The sequence below is a fragment of the Marmota monax genome, unplaced genomic scaffold, assembly GCF_021218885.2.
Source record: "Marmota monax isolate L192 unplaced genomic scaffold, Marmota_monax_Labrador192_F-V1.1 WCK01_AAM20220418_F8-fsc00020, whole genome shotgun sequence".
NCBI lineage: Eukaryota > Metazoa > Chordata > Mammalia > Rodentia > Sciuridae > Marmota > Marmota monax.
Window position 1 is genome coordinate 21309918 of NW_026692912.1, and position 22908 is coordinate 21332825.

The window sequence follows — 22908 nt, forward strand, 5'->3', positions numbered from 1 at the left end:
CATGAGTGCTGAGTGGTGTGCAGGGTCACTGCATGCACCTTCCCACCTTGTCCTTTCTCCAGCCTTGCATTTGAGGTACTTTTACCATTTGACAGTCAAGGAGACCAAGGGTCAGAGGGATGAGATCTCTGGCCCCAAGGTGTGCAACTTGTACATGGCGAAGCTGGGACTCAAGTGCAGCCTGTGCTCCTTCTATTCCCCAACATTGCTTCTTTTTCTGTATGGTCTTGGGCTTTTCAGGGTCTTTCAGAGTCACCCAGGGACCTTATTTACAGTTCTGTGTCTCCTAGCCAACCCCCAGATATCTGGAATGAGTCAGGAGGGCTGGACCAGGAATATACTTAGCAGAAGCTCCCCGAGTGGTCAGGCTAATAGTCTGCAGGCTGCAGTGGGGATGCTGGCAGGGGCCATTCTTCCAGCCCTGGTTCCCATCGTTGGTGAATGAGGTCATCTGCCACCCACACCCCTACCTTTTGGGGAGCAGGGCTAAACTTCTCCTAAGACCGGGATTGGACATTTGCTTTTTAGTGACTGTGTGTTTGTGTGTGTGTGTGTGTGTGTGTGTGTGTGTGCAGGAGTCAGGGAGCTTAACCTTCCCTTGTTGAAGGTTTGTGGGACTGAGGTTTCTAGGACTTTTACTCCCAGCCACAAATGTTCCCTGCTGTCTCTCCTGGAGCATTTTTTCTGTATCTTGTGTCTTGCAGCAATTTCTGTACATCTAAATGTCTCTTGAGGCGTAAAACCTCAAAATTAAATTGCCTGCTGCAACTTTGCCTCACGCCTGGAGTGACACTCCAGTGGAATAAGAGTGGCTGTAAAATTCCATAGCTTTCACACGCCACCTGCTAAACCTGCACCCTCTGACCATCAGCATGACAAATGTGCTGCCTTAAGCAGTGAAAGTAACATGGAGTAGGACTCTTGCCCTGCAGGGGCATCTTGCATCTCCCAACTGGCCCCCTGGAGGCAACTCCCCTACAGTCCTGAGAGTGGGATAGCAGACAGCTCACCTTTGGCCAGACCCTCAGTCCTTTTCCTGGCCCACCTGGGGCTGGACAGTGCCTGGTTCCCTGGGACTTCAGCAGACCCTGCATCTGCAGCCTGTCCAGAGTGCTTATGCCCATGCTTCACAGCTGGTCTTGGAAGGCAGTGTTGGTGTTCATAGCAATTCATAACTGCCTTCAGGACCCCTTAGCGCCCAGGGGCCCCGACCCAATGCTGGGCTCCTTTCCTTAACACCTGAAAGGCAAGAGGCATCTGAGTGTGGCCTGCTAAGGGTTCCTGCAAAGACCTTGTTTCCACGTGCCACTCAGGTAAAGCAGTCTCATCCCAGGAATAGCATCTCTAAGGGCCCCTATAGGCCAGGACACCTGCTTGCCTCAGAAGCAGTTTGGCACATTTGCATGTCAAATCTAGGGTATTTCTTCCCACTAACTTCCAGCTGTGTGGCCTAGGGCAGGTGACTTCACTTTTCTGGATCTCAGATTTCACTGTAAAGGCGGTGTTGTCTTTGTGTATACCAGTGACCTAGGCGGCTGAGGCAGGAGGATCACTTGAGTGCGCAAGTCTGAACAACATAGGGGGATCCTCTCTCAAATAAACAGACATTCGGCTGATCTGGCTGGCTAGGCGGATGTCCCCTTCCTTCCTTACCGCTCCTTGTGCGTCCCTCCCAAAGCTGCATGCTATGTCAAAGAGGACGACCTTCCCCGATAGAGGAGGCCCATTCTTCGGTAAGGGAATATGAGTAGCTGTGCTCCCCTGCTAGAACATCCAAACAAGCTCTCAAATAAACAAACAACAAACAAAATAATATCAATATCAGCAAAAATTAGTCTGACTACGTGGCAGACACAGTCCAAAAGCTTTACAGGAACTGCTTTGTTTAGTCTGCACCATAACTCCAGGGAGTAGACATGAAAGCCCATTTTACCAGACCCTGTGAGGCAAAGTGACTTTCCCAAGGTCATGTTGGTGAGCAGCGGAGCCACCTTGCTGGTCTGCCAGGAGAGTGGGAGCTAAGACTCAGGCATTGCTCTGCACAGGGTAAAGACAGGCCCTGAGCCTAGGCTGGACCTGGTGCTCCCTGTGTCCTGGCTTGGGTTATTAATGGGGGAACGTGAGGGGGTGTTCCTCACCTGTCACCCTTCAGCCTAGAAGGCAGGTTCTGCCTTGGCAAGTTTGCATGAGAAGGAACCTGTTTGGGAAGCCCAGCCCAAATGTGAGAGCAGTTTGGAGCTGACACTTGTTCGCCTCGGACTTCCCCAGGAAGTCAGGGTGTGCCCTTCTGTGCAGGGTAAGTCCCCAGCCTGAAGCACCCTAGCCTGCAGCCTGGTCTACCCAGAGAGTGTGGGGCCTGGAGGGCAGTGCTCTGTTCTTGGGTAGCTGAGGGCTGTGTGTGCCAGAGGAGTGTGAGACCTCTCCTCCCGCTCCTGGCTTTCAGATTGGAGGCAGAACAAGGCTGGAGCAGATTCACAGGCCTGGAGGGCCCCCCACCCCACAGGACCAGCTACTCAGTGTCTTCTTGGGGCCTCTCAGGAACAGCCCTTTCCTGGGAGAGAACTGGAGGGAGGGTCCTATCTATGCCAGGGGAGGGGCACCAGCCTCCTGCCTGGGAAGTTTTCCTTTCAGCCCTGTTTGTGCTTCAACAAAAGGCTCTCTGTGCCCTGTCTACCCACTGCCTCCCAAGTGTGGGAGCTGCCCAAATCTCTGCTGGCCCATGTGGGGTCTGGGACATGCTTGGGTGGTCTCCTTGAGGACAAAAGCGGCAGCATTTTGTTTGTTTGTTTGTTTTGGGTACTGAGACTTGAACCCAGGGCACTCAGCCACTGAGCCACATCTCCAACCCTTTTCATTTTTTTGTTTATTTTTTTGGTACTAGGGATTCATCCCAGGGGCACTTAACCATTGAGCCACATCCTCAGCCTGTTCTTAACTTTTTAATTTTTGAGACAGGGTCTTGCTAAATTGCTGAGACTGGCCTCATTTTCAATCCTTTTTTCTCAGGATTACTGGAATGCCCCACTTACCCCACTACATGTTGTTTTTGTTTTTGTTGTTTATTCTTTTTTCTGTAAGAGGCATCAAAAGGAAATCGAAACTGTCTGTGATGCCTGTAGTCTTAGCAGCTCTGTAGGCTGAGGCAGGAGGATCACTTAAGCCCAGGACTTTGGACCAATATGGGCATCATAGTAAGAAAGAAAAGGAAAGAGGGATCAACTGTGTCGACTGGGGTAGATGCTCAAGGACTGGTTTTGAGAGCAGATGGCCAGTTCTCCACCCTTGGTCCTTTCTTGGGATCCTGAGCAAAGAAGAGACCAAGAGGTCCTGGGGCTCTCTGGGTAGGCTGGCCTCTTCTCAGAGATACTGGTGCTGTGGCTGAGCTCTCACCTAGTTCTATCCCCACTGAATTCTGGGAGGGTTCTTCCGTGATGGCAGGTGGGGCTGTGGAACCACAGTGAGCCTCTCACTGTGCCGGGTGTCCAGTTGACATGCAGTATTTTCCCTCATCCTTATTCTCACAATCACTCATCTTATGCTGGAATGGTCCCATCTTAGAGCTGGGACTCTGTGGCCCTGTTGAGGAAGTGCTGGAGTTGGTATTTGACTGGCCACTTCAGTCCAGTTCTGAGGTCTGAGCTCTCCCCTGCCCTGTGTGTTGCTCTCATGTGGCGAGCATGCAGTGACCTGTGGAGTGGCCCCCAACTCCAGGGCAGGGCAGGGCAAGGCAGGGCAGGACACTCAGACTGACCTTTTTCTCACATCTCATAAACCACATGGAGAGAAGTTCTTCTGATTTCTTCCAAGTATTTTTTCTGCTCACAAACATGCCATATTTTAATAATAGAAGAATATGTAACATAGATAACCCTATGATCTTACCTACCCACAGATTTCACCACATATAATTTATGTATAGCTGTCCAGATTTTTCTGTATGAACAGTAATGAGATTTTTTTAAAATTTCTTTCATACATGACAATAGTGGAATGCATTACATTCATAATTATCCATTCACAGCACAATTTTTCATAACTGTGTATATAAAGTATGTTCACTGCAAATTATGCCATTATACATGAACTCTCTTATTGATTTTTTTTTTGCATTATAATTCTTTTTTTTTTTTACAGCTAAACCTTTTTTATATATATATGTTTACTTATTTTTATGTGGTGCTGAGGATCAAACTCAGGGTCTCACACGTGCGAGCGAGCGCTCTTCCTCTGGGCCACAACCCAGCCCCTGCATTACAATTCTTAATATACCTTTATACCACAATTTATCATATCTCTGTTTGTATATAAGGTATGTTGACACCAAATTCACATCTTCAAACAAGTATTTTGTATAATGATGACCATCTCCTTCCACCATCATAGTTATTCCCCTTCTCCCTCTCTTCCCCTCCCACCCCTATTCCCTATCTAGAGATAATCTCCTCCCCTGCTCTCCCTCCCTATCCCACTTTAGTCACCCCCCTTATATCAGAGAAAACATTCAGCATTTGTTTTTTTTTGGGGGGGGGATTAGCTAACTTCACTTCAGTAATGAGATTTTTACTGACAGAATTTTAAAACAAGAATGAAGTCCTATTCTTTTAATTGTTTTTATTATGGTGAAATGCACATAGCACTTCTCATCTTAGCCATGTTTCAGTGCACGGGGAGTGGCCATACATACATTCCTGTTGTTCTCACCACTTTTCTTTTTTTGGGTACCAGGAATTGAACTCAGGGGCACTTATCCACTGAGCCACATCCCCAGCCCTATTTTGTATTTTATTTAGAGACAGGGTCTCATTGAGTTGCTTAGTACCTTGCCATTGATGAGGCTGGCTGTGAACTTGAGATCCTCCTGCCTTAGCCTCAGGAGCTGCTGGGTTTATAGGTGTGCACCACCATCCTTTTCCACAACCTATAAGCTTGCAAAACAGGAACTCTGTCCCCACTATATGCTGTCTTCCCATTCCCTACCTGCCTTCTGCTTCCTGTGAATGACCTTCTCTGTGAATGACCTGCTCTTCTTCCTTCTCTGTGAATGACCCTCTATGTACCTCACTGTGGAATCCTGCAGTATTTGTCCTTTTGTGACTGGCTTTCATAGATCATACATTTTAGGTGTTCTCAGCTTTTTTTTTTTTTGGTTCTGGGGATTGAACTCACGAAACTGTACCACCAAGCTATACTCCAGCTCTTTTCATTTTATTTTCATACAGGATCTTACTTACTAAATTGCCTAGGCTGGTCTCAAACTCATGATCCTCCTGCCTCAGCTCCTGAGTAGCTGGGAAATTTTTATTTTTTATTTTTTTTAGTTGTAGTTGAACATAGTATCTTTATTTTATTTGTTTATTTTATGTGGTGCTGAGGATCGAACCCAGGGCTTTGCACATGCTAGGCAAGTGCTCTGCCGCTGAGCCACAACCCAGCCCAGCTCGGAATTTTTTTAGCTTAATATATCTTGGACATCATTTGTGTCACTGCATACAGAACCATGAGGAAGACGGCATTATTATTAAAGTTGCAAAAGTAGAGGCTTGGGCTAAATAATCTGGGGTCATGAATTATTTCATGCTGGAGCTGGAGCTGGATTTGAATCCACTTGTCCCCAACTCCAAAGCCCTTACTCTTTGCCCTTCCCCAGAGCCACTTGCCACTGAGGGAAGGATGGAGGCTTTCTGGGTTCCTCATTTGGCCCTCCAGGAACAAGGATGCCCCAGTCCTTCTGCGGGATCTGGTCCTGCTCTTCTCACATGCCCATGTGGCCTTACAGCAAGGATCTCGGACACTTCTGCGTCTTCCCTGGGGGCATGGCAGGACCAGGCAAAGGGGTGCCTCATGAGTAGAAGAGGAGCGAGGGTGGGCAACCTGGCAGAGGAACTGTGTCTACTGCCCTGGTGATCAGCATAGTGGCTGTGGCTGCTTGTGGGGCCTTCTCACCTGCAAGGGTTGGGAGAGGACCAGCCGTAAGGGGCTAGAAATAGATGATTGTTTGGGTAAGCATTGTGTGATGTCATAGCTCAAGCACATAGAAAAGTGTAAAGATGCTGGGCATAGGTGGCACATAGCCTGCTACTGAAGCAGGAGGATCACAAGTTCAAGGCCAGCCTGGGCAACTTAAAAATCTGGTCCCAAGTTTTTATAAAAGGCCAAGGGATGTAGTTCAATGTTAGAGTGCTCCTGGGTTCCATCCCCAACCCCCCACAAACCCCCACAAAGCTTCTATTATATATCGTTTTCTGACTTGTGTTTTGGTTCAGCATTGTTTTTGAGGTTTGTCCCGGTTAATACATGCAGCTCTAGTTCATAATTTTAATTGATTCAAAACATTTCATTGTATGAATAGAGCAATTTAGCCTTTCTCCTGTCAATGAGTTTAGATTGCTGCTGGTGTTTTGCTTTTATAAACAACTCCATTGAGCATCCTTGTGGGTAGTTCTCAGTGTGTGTGTGTGTGTGTGTGTGTGTGTGTGTGTAAGGCAGACTCTCTAGGATGCTTCGCTCCAGCAGACTGCTGGGCTATGGGTTTTATGGACTCCTGGGCTATAGGCTTTATGCGTCCTGACTCTTCAGCTAGGAGTTCAGTGTTTGTGTCAGACTGAGGGAGTATAATGGTCTCGTCTGGGTATCTGATTGTTTCAGTTTATGTTCCTTGACCACTAATGAGGTGAAGAATCGTTCTGTGCACTGATTTCCATTTGTACTTTTCCCTATGAATCGACTATCCATGTGTCTTGCTGTTTCCTCCCATTGAATAGTCTGCTTTGTCTGTTCCTAGGCGTTAACTGGTATTAATTCTTTGTATGCACACATTGGAAATACCTCCTCCCTTCTTTCCATCTGTTTATTGTTATGTTCTTTGATGTGCATGTTTTAGTTTGATATATTTGTTTATTTGTGGTGTTGGGGTTATGTAATCCAGTCTCACCGAATGAGGAATTGCACATTTGTGCTAAGAAATTCTTTCCTGTCTTTACTACACTAAGTAAGATAGTCCTTTAGATTTTTCATTTTCTTTAGTTTTTTTTTTTTTTTTGTTGTTGTTGTTGTTTGTTTGTTTGTTTGTTTTCCCCTTCAGTACTGGGATGGAACCCCAGGCCTCGCACAAAGTCGGCAAGTGCTCTGCCACTGAACTGCATCCCTGGCACCTCAGCATTCTCAGGTTTTGCTTTAGGTCTTTAATTCATTGAGATTTATTTTGGGGTAGGAAGGAGCTGGGACTGTGCTTTCTCATGTTCCCCCCTGAGAGCTGGCACTGCTTGTTATGCCCCTTCTTTCCCCTGATCTGCACAGCCAACATGACACACATCTGTTTCCAGAAATGTGATGGATGGTTTCAAAGCTCTCTTCTGTTCTTTGGGTTCACACATCTGTCCCCGCATCAGCACCACATTGTTTGAATTCTGATAGGTTTTTGGTAAGTTTCAGTATCTGGTGTTTCTTCCCCTCTTACTTTTCCAAATTATCTTAGCTATTCTTGATCCCTTGAAATCATGATTTTTTTTTTTTTAACTTTTTTCAGGCTGGGGTGTGGCTTTGTGGTGGAGCACTTGCCTGGCATGCATGAGACCTTGGGTTCCATCCCCAGCACCACAAAAAAACAACAAGTAAGAAAAAAAACTTTTTTCTTAATTGCCTGAATACCATATGCCTGTAGTTATAATAATAATTAAAAAAAAGAGGTAAATTTGGGATGTGAGAAGCATTGTAAAGAGCATCTCAGCTGGGTGTGGTGGTGCATGCCTGTAATCCTAAAGGTTGTTGGGGGATGCTTGTTGAGGCAGGAGGATCACAAGTTCAAAGCCAGCCTCAGCAACTTAGCAAGGCTCTAAGCAACTTAGTGAGACCCTGTTTCAAAACCAAATATAAAAAGGGCTGGGGAGTGCTGGGGTTGTGGCTCAGTGGTAGAGCACTTGCCTAGCATGTGTAAGGCACTGGGTTTGATCATCAGCACCACATAAAAAATAAAATAAATAAAATAACGTTATTATGTCCATGTACAACTAAAAAAAAGAAATAGGACTGGGAATGTGGCTCAACAGTTGAGTGCTCCTGAATTCAATCCCTGGTACCCCCGCCCCACCAAAAAAAAAAGAGCATCTCACCTCACTCCAGGAGAGCTTGGGTGGAGTGTGTGCGTTGTGTGGTAGAGGATCCCCGTGCACGGTTTTGTTGCCTGCTTGATGTAGTTAGGAGAGTGGACCTCTCCTAGGGTCATCCAGTGTCTTTAGCTGTGTGTGCTTGTTGCTGTGTGGCATTCCATCAGCTGGTAAATATTTGACAAATCACCAACCACCACATCTGGCTTTCCCAAGTTTCCTGTTCACTTTGATCAAAGTCCCTGTAACTGAACTTTTGTGCTGGAGTCTTTCCCAGGCACTGGCTGTCCTCCTTCCCACCCCCTCTCCTCCCAGGGCTCTGTGCACTCTAGCAACCCCTGCTCCACCTTCTGCACTCTCTGCTGCACACCAGGGAGGTGGCATGCCCCTGAAAAGGTCCCTGTCCCCCAGACTTCCCAGCCTCCCCTCCTGCTTTTGGTGGTATCTTGCCCACAGTCCCCTGGTTGTGTCTGGGAGTCTCCCATTTGTTGTTAATCCCTGACCCTGGGGCAGTGACATCCAACACCAATCTATTCTGGAAATAGGAAAAACAGCTAGATTGCAGCCAGTAGCACAGCAAGGCACACTTCACTTCCTTATTGTCTTTTCTCACCAGCCCCAATTTTAAACCCTTTAATCTTTGTCCTGTATTTAGGATTCAGGGAATTCTCCAAATTCCCCTATCTTTGGAGCAGAGACCTGGCCTGACCTGTCTTCATATTGCCTTCTAAAACCTCCAGCTCAAAGTTACAAAGAACATCAGATCTCTACGCCTGAGCCCTGTTTTTTTTTTCCATGTTCTACAGTTATAAGGTTATATTTATTTAACATTACATACTTTTTTTTTTCAGTGCTAGAATTTGAACACAGTGCCTAGCACATCTAAGCAAGTGCTCTACCACTGAGTTATACCCTCGAGCCCCCTATGTTATTATTTTTGATACTGGGGATTGAACCCAGAGGTGCTTAACTACTGAGCTACATCCCCAGTCCTTTTATATATTTTTTATTTAGAGAAGGATCTCACTGAGTTGCTTAGGGCTTCGCTAAGTTGCTGAGGCTGGCTTTGAACTCATAATCCTCGTTCCTTGTTCTCCTGAGCCGCTGGATGGATTACAGGCACGAACCAGTGTGCCTGGCCCCCTGTTTTATTTTTTAATCATGTAGGTAATGTATGCTGGTTAAAAATACAAGGTTTCATTTTAGGCTTCCGTCTAGCTCACTTGAAGAGGAACCTTCCCCATTGTGTAGGAATGTTGGCCAAGGGTCTAGGCATCATGAGCTTATGTCCCTTAGTATTCTGGCTCTCACATTTTCCCACATTGCAGTACAAAATGAGCTTCTGCATTCCATCAAAAAGGCCCTGTACCGGGCTGGGGATGTGGCTCAATCGGTAGCGCGCTCGCCTGGCATGCGTGCGGCCCGGGTTCGATCCTCAGCACCACATACAAACAAAGATGTTGTGTCCGCCGAGAACTAAAAAATAAATATTAAAAAAAAATTTCTCTCTCTCTCTCTCTCTCTCTCTCTCTCTCTCTCTCTCTCTCTCTCTCTCTCTCTCTCCCTCCCTCTCTCACTCTATCTTTAAAAAAAAAAAAAAAAGGCCCTGTACCATTCTGGTGGCTTCTTGCCCACCTACTGTGTGCCAGGCCCCACCTGCCTGGCTCTTCCCCAGGTGTCTGGGAGCCCTCCCTAGTGGCTTTCCTTCCTAGATGTCCTTCTTGAGCTCTCCACACACTTCTCATTGACACCCTACGGGTGTCATTCCCCCATCTGTCTGCTCCCCACCTCCTACTCACTACCCAGCCACTGACCCAGACACTAACGTGGGTATGATGGGGAATTTATGGTATGTGTATTTCACCACAGTATAAAACCAGTTGAGAAAAACAATGGATGCCCTTGGCTTATGAGGATTCTGGGCTGGGCCCCGAGTCTCAGTCTCTGAATGGGGAGCCGCTTTAACTGTAGGTGTTGAGTCATCTTACACACCTGGCTCCTGGGTGTGTCTTTCACTGCCCCCCACCCCCCATGTTGTGACTCCATGCCTTCCCGTGGCAGGAAGAAGGAGGGGCCCAGAGCCTGGCTGACTCCCAGGCCACACCTACCTGAAACTGCTGCCCTCCTCCCCACACCCAGACCCACGCCCTTCCTGGGCTCCCCTCCCTGCCGCCCTTCAGTTGGTCGCTCTCTGGGAGCACTTCTCAATTGTTGAGTTACCCAGTGTCTGCTGCAGACTCCTGCGCTCAGTGATCATCTGGCCTGGCCTGGGGATTGAGAAGGTGGAGTCCTGTGAGTCTGTTATACACAGAAAGGACCTGAAGCCACAGGCCAGTGAGGGGCCTCCCAGCAGAGCCCTGGCCCCACCTTGGTGCTGGCTTCACATACAGCAGGAACCACTCCACCTGGCTGCCTCCATGGGGGGTGCCTCTTTTTTCCTCGACACCCCTAGGAACTGAATCCCTAGATTTGGTGTCGGCACCTTCTTTCTAGGCCTCCTCCAAAATGCCTTCAGGGAGGGGCAACGACTTGTCCAGAGCTGCACAGCAGAGGTGAGGAGGCAGGACAAGTCCAGCCAGGGAGTGACCCCTCTAGGCGTCACCGCAGCAGGGCATGCCTAGGCACTGCTGGGCCAGACCCACACTGGCCTCCATCCTGGGGGTTCTTGGCTCTGATCGCCCCAGGTCCTGCCTCTGCATCTCTGTATCTTCCAGCCTATTCCACCTCCAGCCTGGTCCTTCTTGGCTCTATGGCTGCCCCGGGCCCTGCCTCTCAGCCTGTGCACCCTCTGTCCTCACCACACATGTTCACTCTGCCAGAGGATGCTAAGGTGGGGACCATACCCTGAGCACTGGTTGTCCCCACAGGACCTAGCCAAGGCCTAAGTAGAGTCTAGTGTGCCTTGAGATGGGGGAGGGTGTCAGAAAGATTGGAATGGCTGGGCTGCTTCCTGCCCTACCCCTTGAGCCCCAGCCTCCCTGCCTGCACTAAAGCTGTGCACACTTCCATCTCACCAGGGCAGAGGGGGCTGGATGTTCTGCATTAGTTGACATACCCACTCCCCCTCAGAAAGTGAGGGGAGTATTGTTGTATCAAAGCCACATCCTGCCTGGTCAGAAGCTGCCCCCGGCCATAAATGCCGACTCCTGGTTGGTCACTGCCAGCCTCCTTCCTGCTCTTAGGGCAGGCCCTGGGGCCCTCCTCTTCATCACTCCTCCCTTCCAGTCCCCAGTCTTCAGCCTGCCCTGGATGAGGCCTCAGGGAGCCAGGAAGGAGGGCTGTACTGGCTGTCTCAGCTGGAGGCCAGCTGTGTGACTCAGCAGGCCCTTGTCCGCCCAGAGTCCCCTCTTTCCTAGGAGTGTGGGTGGTGTGTGGAGCCAGCTGGTCATTAGAGGGCTGGGGCCTTCCTGTGGGGTGGGTGTGCTCCCTGGCCCACAAATCCAAGCTTCACCAGGAGACCCAGGGCGGTGGAAGTGTCTACTGGCCCCAAGGTGACCTGAGCTCTGGGAGTTCCAGAGTGGGGGAAGCTGGACACCTGGGCCTGGTTTCTATGAGCATTGCCTGGGTCAGGCACCACTTGGGTGTTTGAGCCCTAGGCAAGAGGGGGCAAGTCCCCACAATGCGGACCTGAGTTCACCTGGAAAGGCAGACCTGCCACGCCATAGGGTGACTAGCAGAGTGACGTTGGACAGGTGACTGTTTCCCTGAGCCTTTGTTCCCACATCCAAATAATGGGGCAAAAGAGGCCCTGCTTTGGGACATCAGAGGGAGCCCGCAGAGCCTGCATGGGAGTGGCTTGCCCAGTGCCCTCAGCATTGCTACGACCATTGCCACCTCTGTTAAGTGCCCAGATGCTACCTCCGTCACTCAGGGTCCTGGGCTTCTTGCCTTCTGCCGCCTCCCTGTCCCTGCACACCCTAGAGACTGGGCTGCATGGGGACATGGTTCATTGGTTAAGCAACTTTGGGTTCAATCCCTGGTACCCAAAAAAAAAAAAGTGAGTTCTTGATAAGCCCCCTCCGCATTTTGCTTTCTTCAGGCCACTTCTGCTTCCCAGCAGCTGGTTTCGAGTTCCTGGGAATTTTAAACAAGCCCCCCTGATTATTAAATGAATGGCCTCCGAACAGGGATTCTCAGAACTCCAAATAGATTGTAGGGGGACCAGGAGGCAGGCAGTGATCTGTGGAGATGGCCCTAACCTTGTAGCCTACCATCTTCCTGTGAAATGGAGAGACTGCCCCCCCATGGTAGTTTTCCAGCTAACAAGTGACCACATGGCTTCTGTAGAAGGCCTGACGGAGGCCACCTCTGGAGGGGCTGGGCTGTGACTCCCAGGTAGATGTGAGGTAGAAATTTGTACAGTGGTGATACTTTTACCCTGACCCTCCTGGGTCCCTTTCAGGTTGAACCATGATTCCAGTGACAGAGCTGCGCTACTTTGCGGACACACAACCAGCATATCGGATCCTAAAGCCCTGGTGGGACGTGTTCACTGACTACATCTCTATTGTCATGCTGATGATTGCTGTCTTTGGTGGGACGCTGCAAGTCACCCAGGACAAGATGATCTGCCTGCCTTGTAAGTGGGTCACCAAGGATTCCTGCAATGATTCATTCCGGGGCTGGACAGCCCCCAGCCCAGAGCCCACCTACCCCAACTCTACAATCTTGCCAACCCCTGACACGGGCCCCACGGGCATCAAGTATGACCTGGACCGCCACCAGTACAACTACGTGGACGCCGTCTGCTACGAGAACCGCCTGCACTGGTTCGCCAAGTACTTCCCCTACCTCGTGCTCCTGCACACCCTCATCTTCCTGGCCTGCAGCAACTTCTGGTTTAAGTTCCCACGCACAAGCTCCAAGCTGGAGCACTTTGTGTCTATCTTGCTCAAGTGCTTTGATTCGCCTTGGACTACAAGGGCCCTTTCAGAGACAGTGGTGGAAGAGAGTGACCCCAAGCCTGCCTTCAGCAAGATGAATGGTTCCATGGACAAGAAGTCGTCAACAGTCAGTGAGGACGTGGAGGCCACTGTGCCCATGCTGCAGCGGACCAAGTCACGGATAGAGCAGGGCATTGTGGACCGCTCGGAGACGGGCGTGCTGGACAAGAAGGAGGGGGAGCAGGCCAAGGCGCTGTTTGAGAAGGTGAAGAAGTTTCGGACCCACGTGGAGGAGGGGGACATCGTTTACCGCCTCTACATGCGGCAGACCATCATCAAGGTGATCAAGTTCATCCTCATCATCTGCTATACTGTCTACTATGTGCACAACATCAAGTTTGACGTGGACTGCACCGTGGATATCGAGAGCCTCACGGGCTACCGTACCTACCGGTGTGCACACCCTCTGGCCACACTGTTCAAGATCCTGGCGTCCTTCTACATCAGCCTGGTCATCTTCTACGGCCTCATCTGCATGTACACACTGTGGTGGATGCTGCGCCGCTCCCTCAAGAAGTACTCATTCGAGTCGATCCGCGAGGAGAGCAGCTACAGTGACATCCCAGATGTGAAGAACGACTTCGCCTTCATGCTGCACCTCATCGACCAGTATGACCCGCTCTACTCAAAGCGCTTCGCTGTCTTCCTTTCAGAGGTTAGTGAGAACAAGCTTCGGCAGCTGAATCTTAACAATGAGTGGACACTGGACAAGCTGCGCCAGCGGCTCACCAAAAACGCACAAGACAAGCTGGAGCTGCACCTGTTCATGCTCAGCGGCATCCCGGACACTGTGTTTGACCTGGTCGAGCTAGAGGTCCTGAAGCTGGAGCTGATTCCTGACGTGACCATCCCCCCCAGCATCGCCCAGCTCACGGGCCTCAAGGAGCTGTGGCTGTACCACACAGCAGCCAAGATCGAGGCCCCTGCCCTGGCCTTCCTGCGTGAGAACCTGCGGGCACTGCACATCAAGTTCACCGACATCAAGGAGATCCCGCTGTGGATTTACAGCCTGAAGACACTGGAGGAGCTGCACCTGACCGGCAACCTGAGCGCTGAGAACAACCGCTACATCGTCATCGATGGGCTGCGGGAGCTAAAGCGCCTCAAGGTGCTTCGGCTCAAGAGCAACCTGAGCAAGCTGCCACAGGTGGTCACGGACGTAGGTGTGCACCTGCAGAAGCTGTCCATCAATAACGAGGGCACCAAGCTCATTGTCCTCAACAGCCTCAAGAAGATGGTGAACCTGACCGAGCTGGAGCTGATCCGCTGTGACCTGGAGCGTATCCCCCATTCCATCTTCAGCCTCCACAACCTGCAGGAGATCGACCTCAAGGACAACAACCTGAAGACCATCGAGGAGATCATCAGCTTCCAGCATCTGCACCGCCTCACCTGCCTTAAGCTGTGGTACAACCACATCGCCTACATCCCCATCCAGATTGGCAACCTCACCAACCTCGAGCGCCTCTACCTAAACCGGAACAAGATCGAGAAAATTCCCACCCAGCTCTTCTACTGCCGCAAGCTGCGCTACCTGGATCTCAGCCACAACAATCTGACCTTCCTCCCTGCCGACATTGGCCTCCTGCAGAACCTTCAGAATCTGGCTGTCACGGCCAATCGGGTGAGTGGCCTGGCCATGGTGCCATGTGTGTGCTGGGGTGGCCCATGACGGGTGCTCAGAATGCCCAGCGTCTCAGGACAATTGGTGCTTCTCAGTTTGGAGTCCTCACCTGTGGTTCCCAGAACCACCCAGGAGGGAGCTGTTTAAGATTCAGACTCCCAGGCCACCTCTGAGACCTGCTGAATTAGACCCATGGGTTTGGGGAAAAAACCTGCCTTTGCCATAGAATGATGCAGAGTTTTCCTGCCAGGAGAGGTGGTGTGGCCTGGCAGGGTGTGTCCCCAAGGTGACCTCAAGCTGGGTTTCTTGTAGGAAGGGATGTGAATGGGGCCCAGTGGTAGGAGGCCGAACTTAGCCTGAAGCTTGTGGTGTCTTCTCAGCTTGTCCCCAGCTGGATGGGCAGCCAGGGGACCAGTCTAGGACAGAAACTGAGTGGCTATCCTGGCTGAGATGGTTTCTGCAGCTCCCAGTATTCCTCACATCCATCTCCCCTCTGCATTAGGGATAGTGAACCTCAGAGTTGGGCTTAGATGGTTGTCACTACCCACCTTTCCAAAAAAAAGGAAATTGTGCAGACCTCTGGGAGCTGGCTGTATGAGAGGCAACACCCTTGGGACTGGTGGCTTCCTTGCTCCAGTTCCTTGCCTGGCTAGGACAACCCCACCCTTGGGCTTGGGGGTCCCTTGATGGAGGCAGACAGGCAGGATTGAGGGCAGGGTACTGTGAGGCTTCCTGGGCCTTCTTTGAGGTAGAGATTTTTGCAGTGACGTGGGAGGTGGTAGAAGCCTGAGCCCGGGGTGGGGAGACCCTTCTGCTGCTTCCTACTCTGTGCCTGTCACAGCAGTGGCCCTAATGCAGCCTTTGCTGGCCTGCTGAACACTTGCTGTGTCTGCGCTGCTCTGGGTGAGCACTCCATTCTCCACCAGCGCTGCTGGTTCTCCTGATAGGATCTCTCCAGCGTCCTTGGACACCCAGGGCAGAGGGTGCTGATCCCTGAAATGCTTCTGTCTGCTTCTCCCTGCACTGGGAGGAGCACAGTTTCTCCAGCATCACTCAGACAGGTGGCAGGGGTTCCTGGCCCAGACTGCTGCCACTCAGCAGCCTTCCTCCTCTCTTCCCTGCCTTTTCCTAAAAACCAGCCTGCCTCCTGTGTGTCATAGGAATCATGACAGATCCTGTCTCCCTCCCCCAAATTATGACTCCCTCAAATTATGACTCGAGTGTATGAGAATACAGGATAAGGGTCCACACAGGTGCTTCACCATGTGGAAAGCACAGGACTGCTAATCAGAATTGGAGTCTCTTGTGGGAGGCCACGTTTGGGAAGCATCAGAAACCCAGCACCTTGCATAATGTGAGGAGGGGATACTAGGTGGCTTCCCCAGGGCACAGTATTCGTGCCTCACTGTGTGCCTCCTGCTCCTGGAATCTGCCGCTCCTGGAATTGACCAGGCTTCGACCACACATCTTATGTGAGAGCCCAGTCCCCACCCCCATCTCCTCACATCAGGCTCCTCTGTCGGTGAAATGCCTGTTGACTGAGGTCATCTCAGGAAAGGAGTTGGCGGAGGCCTGCTGTCCCTGAGGAAAGAGACCCTCTGGACACCCAGTTTAGCACACTGCTTAATCACGTCCTGTCCCCACCTCCTAGAGCGCCTTTATAGGCAAAAGGGGTTTCTTGGGCCAACAGTAGGTGGGCAGGCAGACCTCTCCTTTTAGGCCAAGGCCTGGGTCAGACTCCTTCCTACTCAGGCTCCCTGGATCCTGTGAGCACTATGGACTGGTGGGGCAGCAGGGGTGGGTGTGGCCCCTCTTGGGCCCTTGGGTGCTATTTTCTCAGGCTGTACTCATACTAATGAGTACCTCTCCACAGGCAGGTGTTTGCTGAGCATTGCTAGAGTCCAGCTAGGGAGGGGGTGCTGGGATGACCAGTGCCAAAGGGAACCGGGCAGTTGGCATGAAGCATAGCTAGGGTTCCGCTAGGGATTGTGGATCCCTGTCCTTTTGGAGGGAGGGGCATGTCACCTGCTCCAGAAGGACAAGGAGGGAGGTGGTCAGGTGAAGAGGAAAGGGAGAGTCAGTAAGGTCAGACTGGAAGGTGCAGGGAGGTCAGCTGCCCTGGAATGTGGACTTTGCCCTGAGGGCAGAGGTGGGCTGTGCCCCAGCCCCTAGGAAGCTCCTGTCTTCCACTCCAGTTTCAGGGTCTTTGTTTTATGTCTGGCCCATAAGCCATGTCTGCAGAGATGTCAGCTCTTGTGTTCAGTGCTTGAGTTCTCGCTGGTGGCAGGGACGAGAAGGGTGAGCCTGCTTGCTGTTAGCAAGGTTACAAGGTTTCTGGGTGCTGCGGTTCAGTGCCAGGGCCTTACAGGCTGTGCATGCGCTCTACCACTGAGCTGCAGTCCCAGCCCCTAAAGAGATTAGTTTTGCTCCTGGTAGGGGCATAGTTTGTGAATGGATGGGCTTGTACTGGCCGATGTTGCTAGGGACAGAGACATGGATGGATTTGGAGGTAGGATTGTGGGGCAGGGAGCCTGGGCGGCTTGAGGTCTCTCACTCAACTGGCTGGTAGATGGAAGATTGTTGAGACAGGACCTTAGATGAGAGGCAAAGGTCTGACCTGTGTCAGGGGTCTAGGACTTCTGAGACATGCCAGCCTAAAGATCAAGAATTCATCTATTCTATGCTTGTGGATGAAGAGGGTTCCTTGATGTGATCACTAAGAGAGAACAGGAGTCTGCCTCCAGCTTTGGGGTTGGATGGTAGAAGAGGAAGGTCGGGCCAGCGCATGTGACCCCCAGTACAGGGGGAGTCTGCGGATGGAGAGCAGATGCAGGGCTGCGGGTGGGAACCATGTTAGTGGTAGTCCAGGGTAGAGGGGGAGGGGGCAGGAGCTGGATCATGTAGGCTAAGACAGCATCTCTCCAGGTGGTTGGTTGAGAAGGTCGTAGAGCCAGGGAGCCAGGGAGCACCCCTGAAGGCTGCTGGGAGAGTCTGAAGACCAGGTAGACCTGAGGCCATTTCAGTGCTGATGGGGGAGGCACTGGGGTGTCTGAGGAGGCAGGAATGGTAGGACTGGGAGTGATGAGAAGTGACTTCAAGCCTTCAGGGGATCAGGGACAGTGCAAACGACAGGTGTGGCTGTGGTGGGGAGCTGAACTACTAAAAGTACCTCCTCTTTTCTGGAGGCTCTGGGGGAGTGCAGCGGCAGGAGGCAGGGGGCTTCTGGAAGGGGGAACTTTCGGGGAGGGCGCTCTGGAGCCACGCTGACTAGGCAGAGCCTATTTCGCTGTCCTGACCATCATCAGAGGTGGGCCCTGGGGATGCTCTGGTTCCTTGGTCCTATAGAGCCCACTTCCCTTGCCCTCTGCCCTTCATATCCCTAACTTCCAGTCCTTGAAGCCACCCACCCATTTCTGACCATTGGGCACAACAGGGACAATTGTGAGTACTCAGGCCAAGAGTCTCCTTAAAGACCCCCATAGTGCCCCTTGTGGCCTGGCCTTAGCTCTGCCACCCACACTTACTGCCTTGCTGAGAAGGCTGAGTTGCTCACTGGCCTTCTCAGCAAGGAGAAGGACTCACCTGGAGTCCTCCACAAGTGGCCAGAGATACCAGACTGCCAAAAGGTCCTCAGCCGCAGAATGTCCAAGCTGAGAGGCACTTCTAATCCAGATCCTGCATTTTACAAATGGGGATACCGAGGCCCACCATAACTGAGTGCCATATTTCACAGAATAGGAATGTGGGGTGGGGTGGGAGTGGGAGGAAGCAAGGCCTACATCCTCTCAGATCCTTTATGGCCCTGCAACCTCGGACAAGTTGCCCTTCACCTCTGCAGGCCTCAGTCTCCTCAGAAGGAAAATGGGAAGAGTTATAGAGCAGCCTCTCCTCTGTGCTCACTTGCGAGTGGGACCCAGGTCTCCTGCTCCTGCCTCCAGACCCTCCTGTGAAGGAGGATGCTTTAGACCAGATCAGTGAGGACCACTGTCAGCTAATTGGGCACGGAAGGGCAGGGAGCATGCCCGCATGCACAGCATGGCTCTACTCTGGCCCTGCCCTTTGCTCAGCTCTGCCATCAGTGTGGACAGTCAACAGAGTGTGGCTGTCAAGCCAGCTTCAAGTCCTGGCTCTTCCACCTCCTGCAGAACCTCGGGCAAGTGAGTTTCTCCAGGGGCCGCGTTAGTCCATCAGTACAATGGGAAGCGCGTTTGCAGTGGCTCTGGGGATCAGAGTTCATGGCATCCATGCTCAGAGTGAGCCTACTGTGTGGTGAGCTGCATGCGGGAGCGGCCGATCCAGGAAGAGGGGTTCCCAATGGCCAGAACTGGGCTCTGACACCCCTGTCCTTGCTGAGACTTGATACGTGAAGAAACAGGACCAGGAAGAAGAGACCTCGCTGGGATTCCTGTCAGTTTCAGTGAACCTCCCCAGGTCTCAGATTTCAGGGGCTGGATGTCCTTAGCGTGCTGTGCTGCGTTCATAATTGTTCTCAAGCCAGGCAGCACCAACAGCCTCACTCCTGGAGAGCCCTGAGACTCAGTGGAGCAGGCAGTGGCTGCCAGCGTCATATGCCTCCTAGAGCGCAAGACAGATCCAGCTCTGCCCTTTTAGAGCCCACCATCCAGGAGTGACAGATGGAAGAATTAGTGCTATAAAGGGGGCGCAGGAGTGCCAGGAGACCCAGAAAGTCAGGGAGGGATTCATGAAGGAGGTGACTGCAGGGCAGAGACTAATGTACAGGAACGTGTTAGCCACACTGCTGGTGCCAGGCTCCTGGGGAGCTGCAGTAGGGATCAGGGAAGTTGTCCGCAGGGAGGGGAAGCCAGGGGGCCCCGTCCTGGCTGCACACACCTCACTCTGGCCTTCTGCTCTTCCTCCAGATCGAGGTGCTCCCCCCGGAGCTCTTCCAGTGCCGGAAGCTGCGGGCCCTGCATCTGGGCAACAACGTGCTGCAGTCCCTGCCCTCGAGGGTGGGCGAGCTGACCAACCTGGCGCAGATCGAGCTACGGGGCAACCGGCTAGAGTGCCTGCCGGTGGAGCTGGGCGAGTGCCCGCTGCTCAAGCGCAGCGGCCTGGTGGTGGAGGAGGACCTGTTCAACACGCTGCCACCCGAAGTCAAGGAGCGGCTCTGGAGGGCCGACAAGGAGCAGGCCTGAGTGGCCAGAGGAGCAGTCAACAGTGGGACCCTCGCGAGTCCTCAGGCCGGGCGGGCCACCATGTCCCTCCCAAGACTTCTGGACAGCCAGCCCAGCCCTAACCAGGCGGAGCCTGGGGCCGGTGTGAGCTGGGCCAGGGCGAGAGGACAGTATCCGAGGGGCTGGCCCCTCTTCTCCCTGAGCCTCATGCCCCGCCAGGGCAGGCGCCTGTCGGGGAGGCCAGAGACCGAGTTGGTCTCAGAGTGCAGTATTGGACAACAGGGTCTCCTCCTTTGAGGCCACCTCTGCCTCAGAGTCTGGTAGACACCAGAGGTCAGGGACACCAACCTAGCTCTTGGTATTTATTTTTCTCCACCTCCCATCTTCTTCCTCTAGATAACTTAGACATTCCCGAGAAAGTTCAGCTCCACGGGAGGTGTCTAAGGAACGCTGGGTGGTGTTTTCCCTTTTTTTTTCTGGGTGATGCCACCAGCATCGGATGCCCATCCAGACTTGAGCAGAGCGGTCCAGGATGAACAGCTGCGGAACAGTGCCCAGGGTGCCGACTGAGCTCTGGCAGCAGGGCCTGTGGAGAGCGGGCCGCGGCAGAAGGCCAGGCCTGGGTTCTCCTCATCCATTTCTGTGGCGTTTCAGATTCTTTTTTTTTTTTTTTTTTTTTAAGTCAAATGAATGTTTTTGTTGTTGTTTAGTTTTATTTTCTAAGCTTTGAAAATTGATGGTTTGGGTATTAAAAAGAAAAAAAAAACTGAAAAAAAAAAAAAAAACAACAACACTAAGGGCCAGTGAGTTGGAGTCTCAGGTAGGTGGCAGTTTCCCTTGAGCAAGGCAGCAAGACATTGAACTGTGTTTCCTTCCTCCGGGGTGTGGGGTGCAGGGTGTCTTCTGAGTCTGTTGTGACCTTGGCCAAGAGTTCTGTTTGTCCCTCTCCCCTCCTGTTTGTTTTCGGGGGTTTTTTTTGGTGTCTTGTTTTCTTTCTCCTCCATGGGTCTTGGCAAGCGCTCATTTCTGTGGCTGTCAGCCAAAAGGAACATTCTGGGGCTGCCAGGAAGGGAGGAGACTCGGCTTGGCCGGTCCCCGAATGAACGGTGCTGCACCCCGTCCGCCGCCCACCCCTCCACGCACAGTACTAGGCGCCCAGGGAGCTACTTAGCCCCGATCTGTCCCTCACTGTCATGGTCTGCTCAGTGCCACCACTCACCTGTGCTGCTTACGTTGGCCCCATCACCACCTGGTCCTTCATGAAGAGCAGACGTATCGAGGTGGGCAGGCACGGGCGTCACTGCTGGGAGGGCAATGCCCAGGTTCTGGCTGCACACCAGTTTCCGTCCGGTGCCTGGCTTGCCTGGTGGGGGGACACTCACTTTAGAGCAATCACTTGGTCCCCCCTCTAGAAGGGTCCCCGCCTTAGATCAATCACGTGGACACTAAGGCACGTTTTAGCGTCTCTCGTCTTAATGATTATGTCTGTCTGTCTGTGTTTTCTGCGTCGTGTCATTGGATGTAATCCTCACAAATAATGCACACTAGCCTCTGACAACCATGAAGCAGTCCGTTACCTGTGGGTCTGATTGTAGACTCAGATCAAATATCAAATAAATCTATAACACGAAGTAGCCTCTGGAGGTCTCCATGTAATGGGGGCCCTTCCCTCATGTGTGAAGCCTGCTGGGCTCGAGGGACCATTTCTTGGGTACCCACATAATGGTCAGCTTCGCTCATCTTACTGCTCCATGAAGTCGGGAGCTCCTTCAGGGCAGTTTCTGGAGGTTCTGAGCTGAATGGGGCTCCCGTAGGTGCCAGGTGTGGCCCTGGCAAGGGTCCCCCTGCCAGCATGTTCTCTGCCCTCCCAGTTGCCTGTGGTGTAAGCCCTTATGAGCGTTGATAGTTGTGGAGTAGGAGAGGCCACCAGAATGGGGGCCAGTAGTCCAGGGTCCTTCTCACAGCTCAATCATCCCATGCATAGTGGTGGAGAGTCCCTTCCTGTGGCCTCTGTGTCTCCATCTGTGTGATGGGCATTTCCATTCTGTGCTCTCCAAGGTCCCTTGTGGTCCCAACAGCAAATCCCCAGGGTTCTTTTTCTTTCTTTCTTTCTATTTTTTTTTTTTTTTTTTTTTTTGGTACCAGGGATGCTTCACCACTGAGCCACATCCCTTTTTATTTTATTTGTTTATTCTGAGACAAGGTTTTCCCAGCTTGTTGAGGCTGTCCCTGTACTTGTAATCCTCCTGCTTCAGCCTCCTGAGTCACTGGGATTGCAGGCATGTACCACTATGCCCAACTGGGTTTATTTGTTGTTGTTACTGTTGGTTGGTTTGTTCTGTGATGCTAGGGATTGAACTCAGTGGTGCTCTACCACTGAGCTACATCCCTAACCCTTTTTATTTTCTATTTTAAGAGGAGATCTCACTATGTTGCCTAGACTGACCTCAAATTTGCCATCCTCCTGCCTCAGCCTCCCAAGCAGCTGATGTTACAGATATGCACCACTGAACCCTGCTGACAGTCGCTGTGGGTAGGCCCCGTTCAGGTTTCAGTCCCTTGGGGGGCCTGCTGAAGGTGCTAGGGGTCAAGGGCAGAGGCTCAGAGGGATGGACAGAGCTGCCTTCAGATCCCAGTTTTGCAATTCATTTGACATGAGACTTCATTTTTCCCTGTTTGTAAAATCAGAATGGCATCAGTAAGCTGGTTGTGAGGAACAATGATGACTGTAGTGTCTTGGTCTTTTTTCTGTTGCTAGAACACAATACCTAAGTTTGGGTAATTTAGGTTCATGGTACAGAGGCTGGCAAGTCCAAGACCTGGCAGCTACATCTAGTGAGGGCCTTGTGCTGCTTCATAAGGTAGCGGAAGTTGAGAAGGAGAAGGCTCCCTGGGAGAGGAGAAGGCGTAGTAGCTAAGCCTGCCATTCATGGGCAGCCCCAATCACCTCCTGCTAGGCCCTGCCTCCCCCACATTAAGAAAGGGAGGTTCCAACAGATGGACTTGGGGGACATGCAGAAACCACAGCACGCAGGTGAGGAAGCTATTGAGTGTGAGGAAGGCTCCTACCACCTGTCCTCCTAGACCAGCAGGGAACCTGTGGC

The 22908-nt window shown here is 51.8% G+C and overlaps 1 protein-coding gene and 1 long non-coding RNA gene across 9 annotated transcripts in view; one reads left to right on the forward strand and one right to left on the reverse strand.

The window, feature by feature from the left end:
- The window catches only part of Lrrc8a (leucine rich repeat containing 8 VRAC subunit A), a 27288-nt gene extending 5853 nt beyond the window's left edge, over window positions 1-21435 (forward strand). For 4 of the 8 annotated variants that reach the window (XM_046451570.2, XM_046451575.2, XM_046451571.2 and 1 more), the window contains 2 exons: window positions 12505-14669; window positions 19550-21435. In XM_046451570.2, the coding sequence (XP_046307526.1) occupies window positions 12513-14669; window positions 19550-19825 (2433 nt within the window). In that variant the 5' untranslated portion in view covers window positions 12505-12512 and the 3' untranslated portion in view covers window positions 19826-21435. Of the gene's footprint in view, window positions 1-7401; window positions 7421-7525; window positions 7611-12504; window positions 14670-19549 lie in introns of those variants that run through there. The other 4 variants (XM_058581819.1, XM_058581820.1, XM_058581821.1 and 1 more) reach the window with 2 other exon arrangements.
- On the reverse strand, window positions 5339-8333 carry LOC131424446 (uncharacterized). Its single transcript, XR_009227455.1, has 2 exons — window positions 8109-8333; window positions 5339-5943 (listed from the first exon to the last, which is right to left on the reverse strand). It is a non-coding gene; the product is annotated as an uncharacterized LOC131424446 (long non-coding RNA).
- Window positions 21436-22908: the final 1473 nt, after the last annotated feature.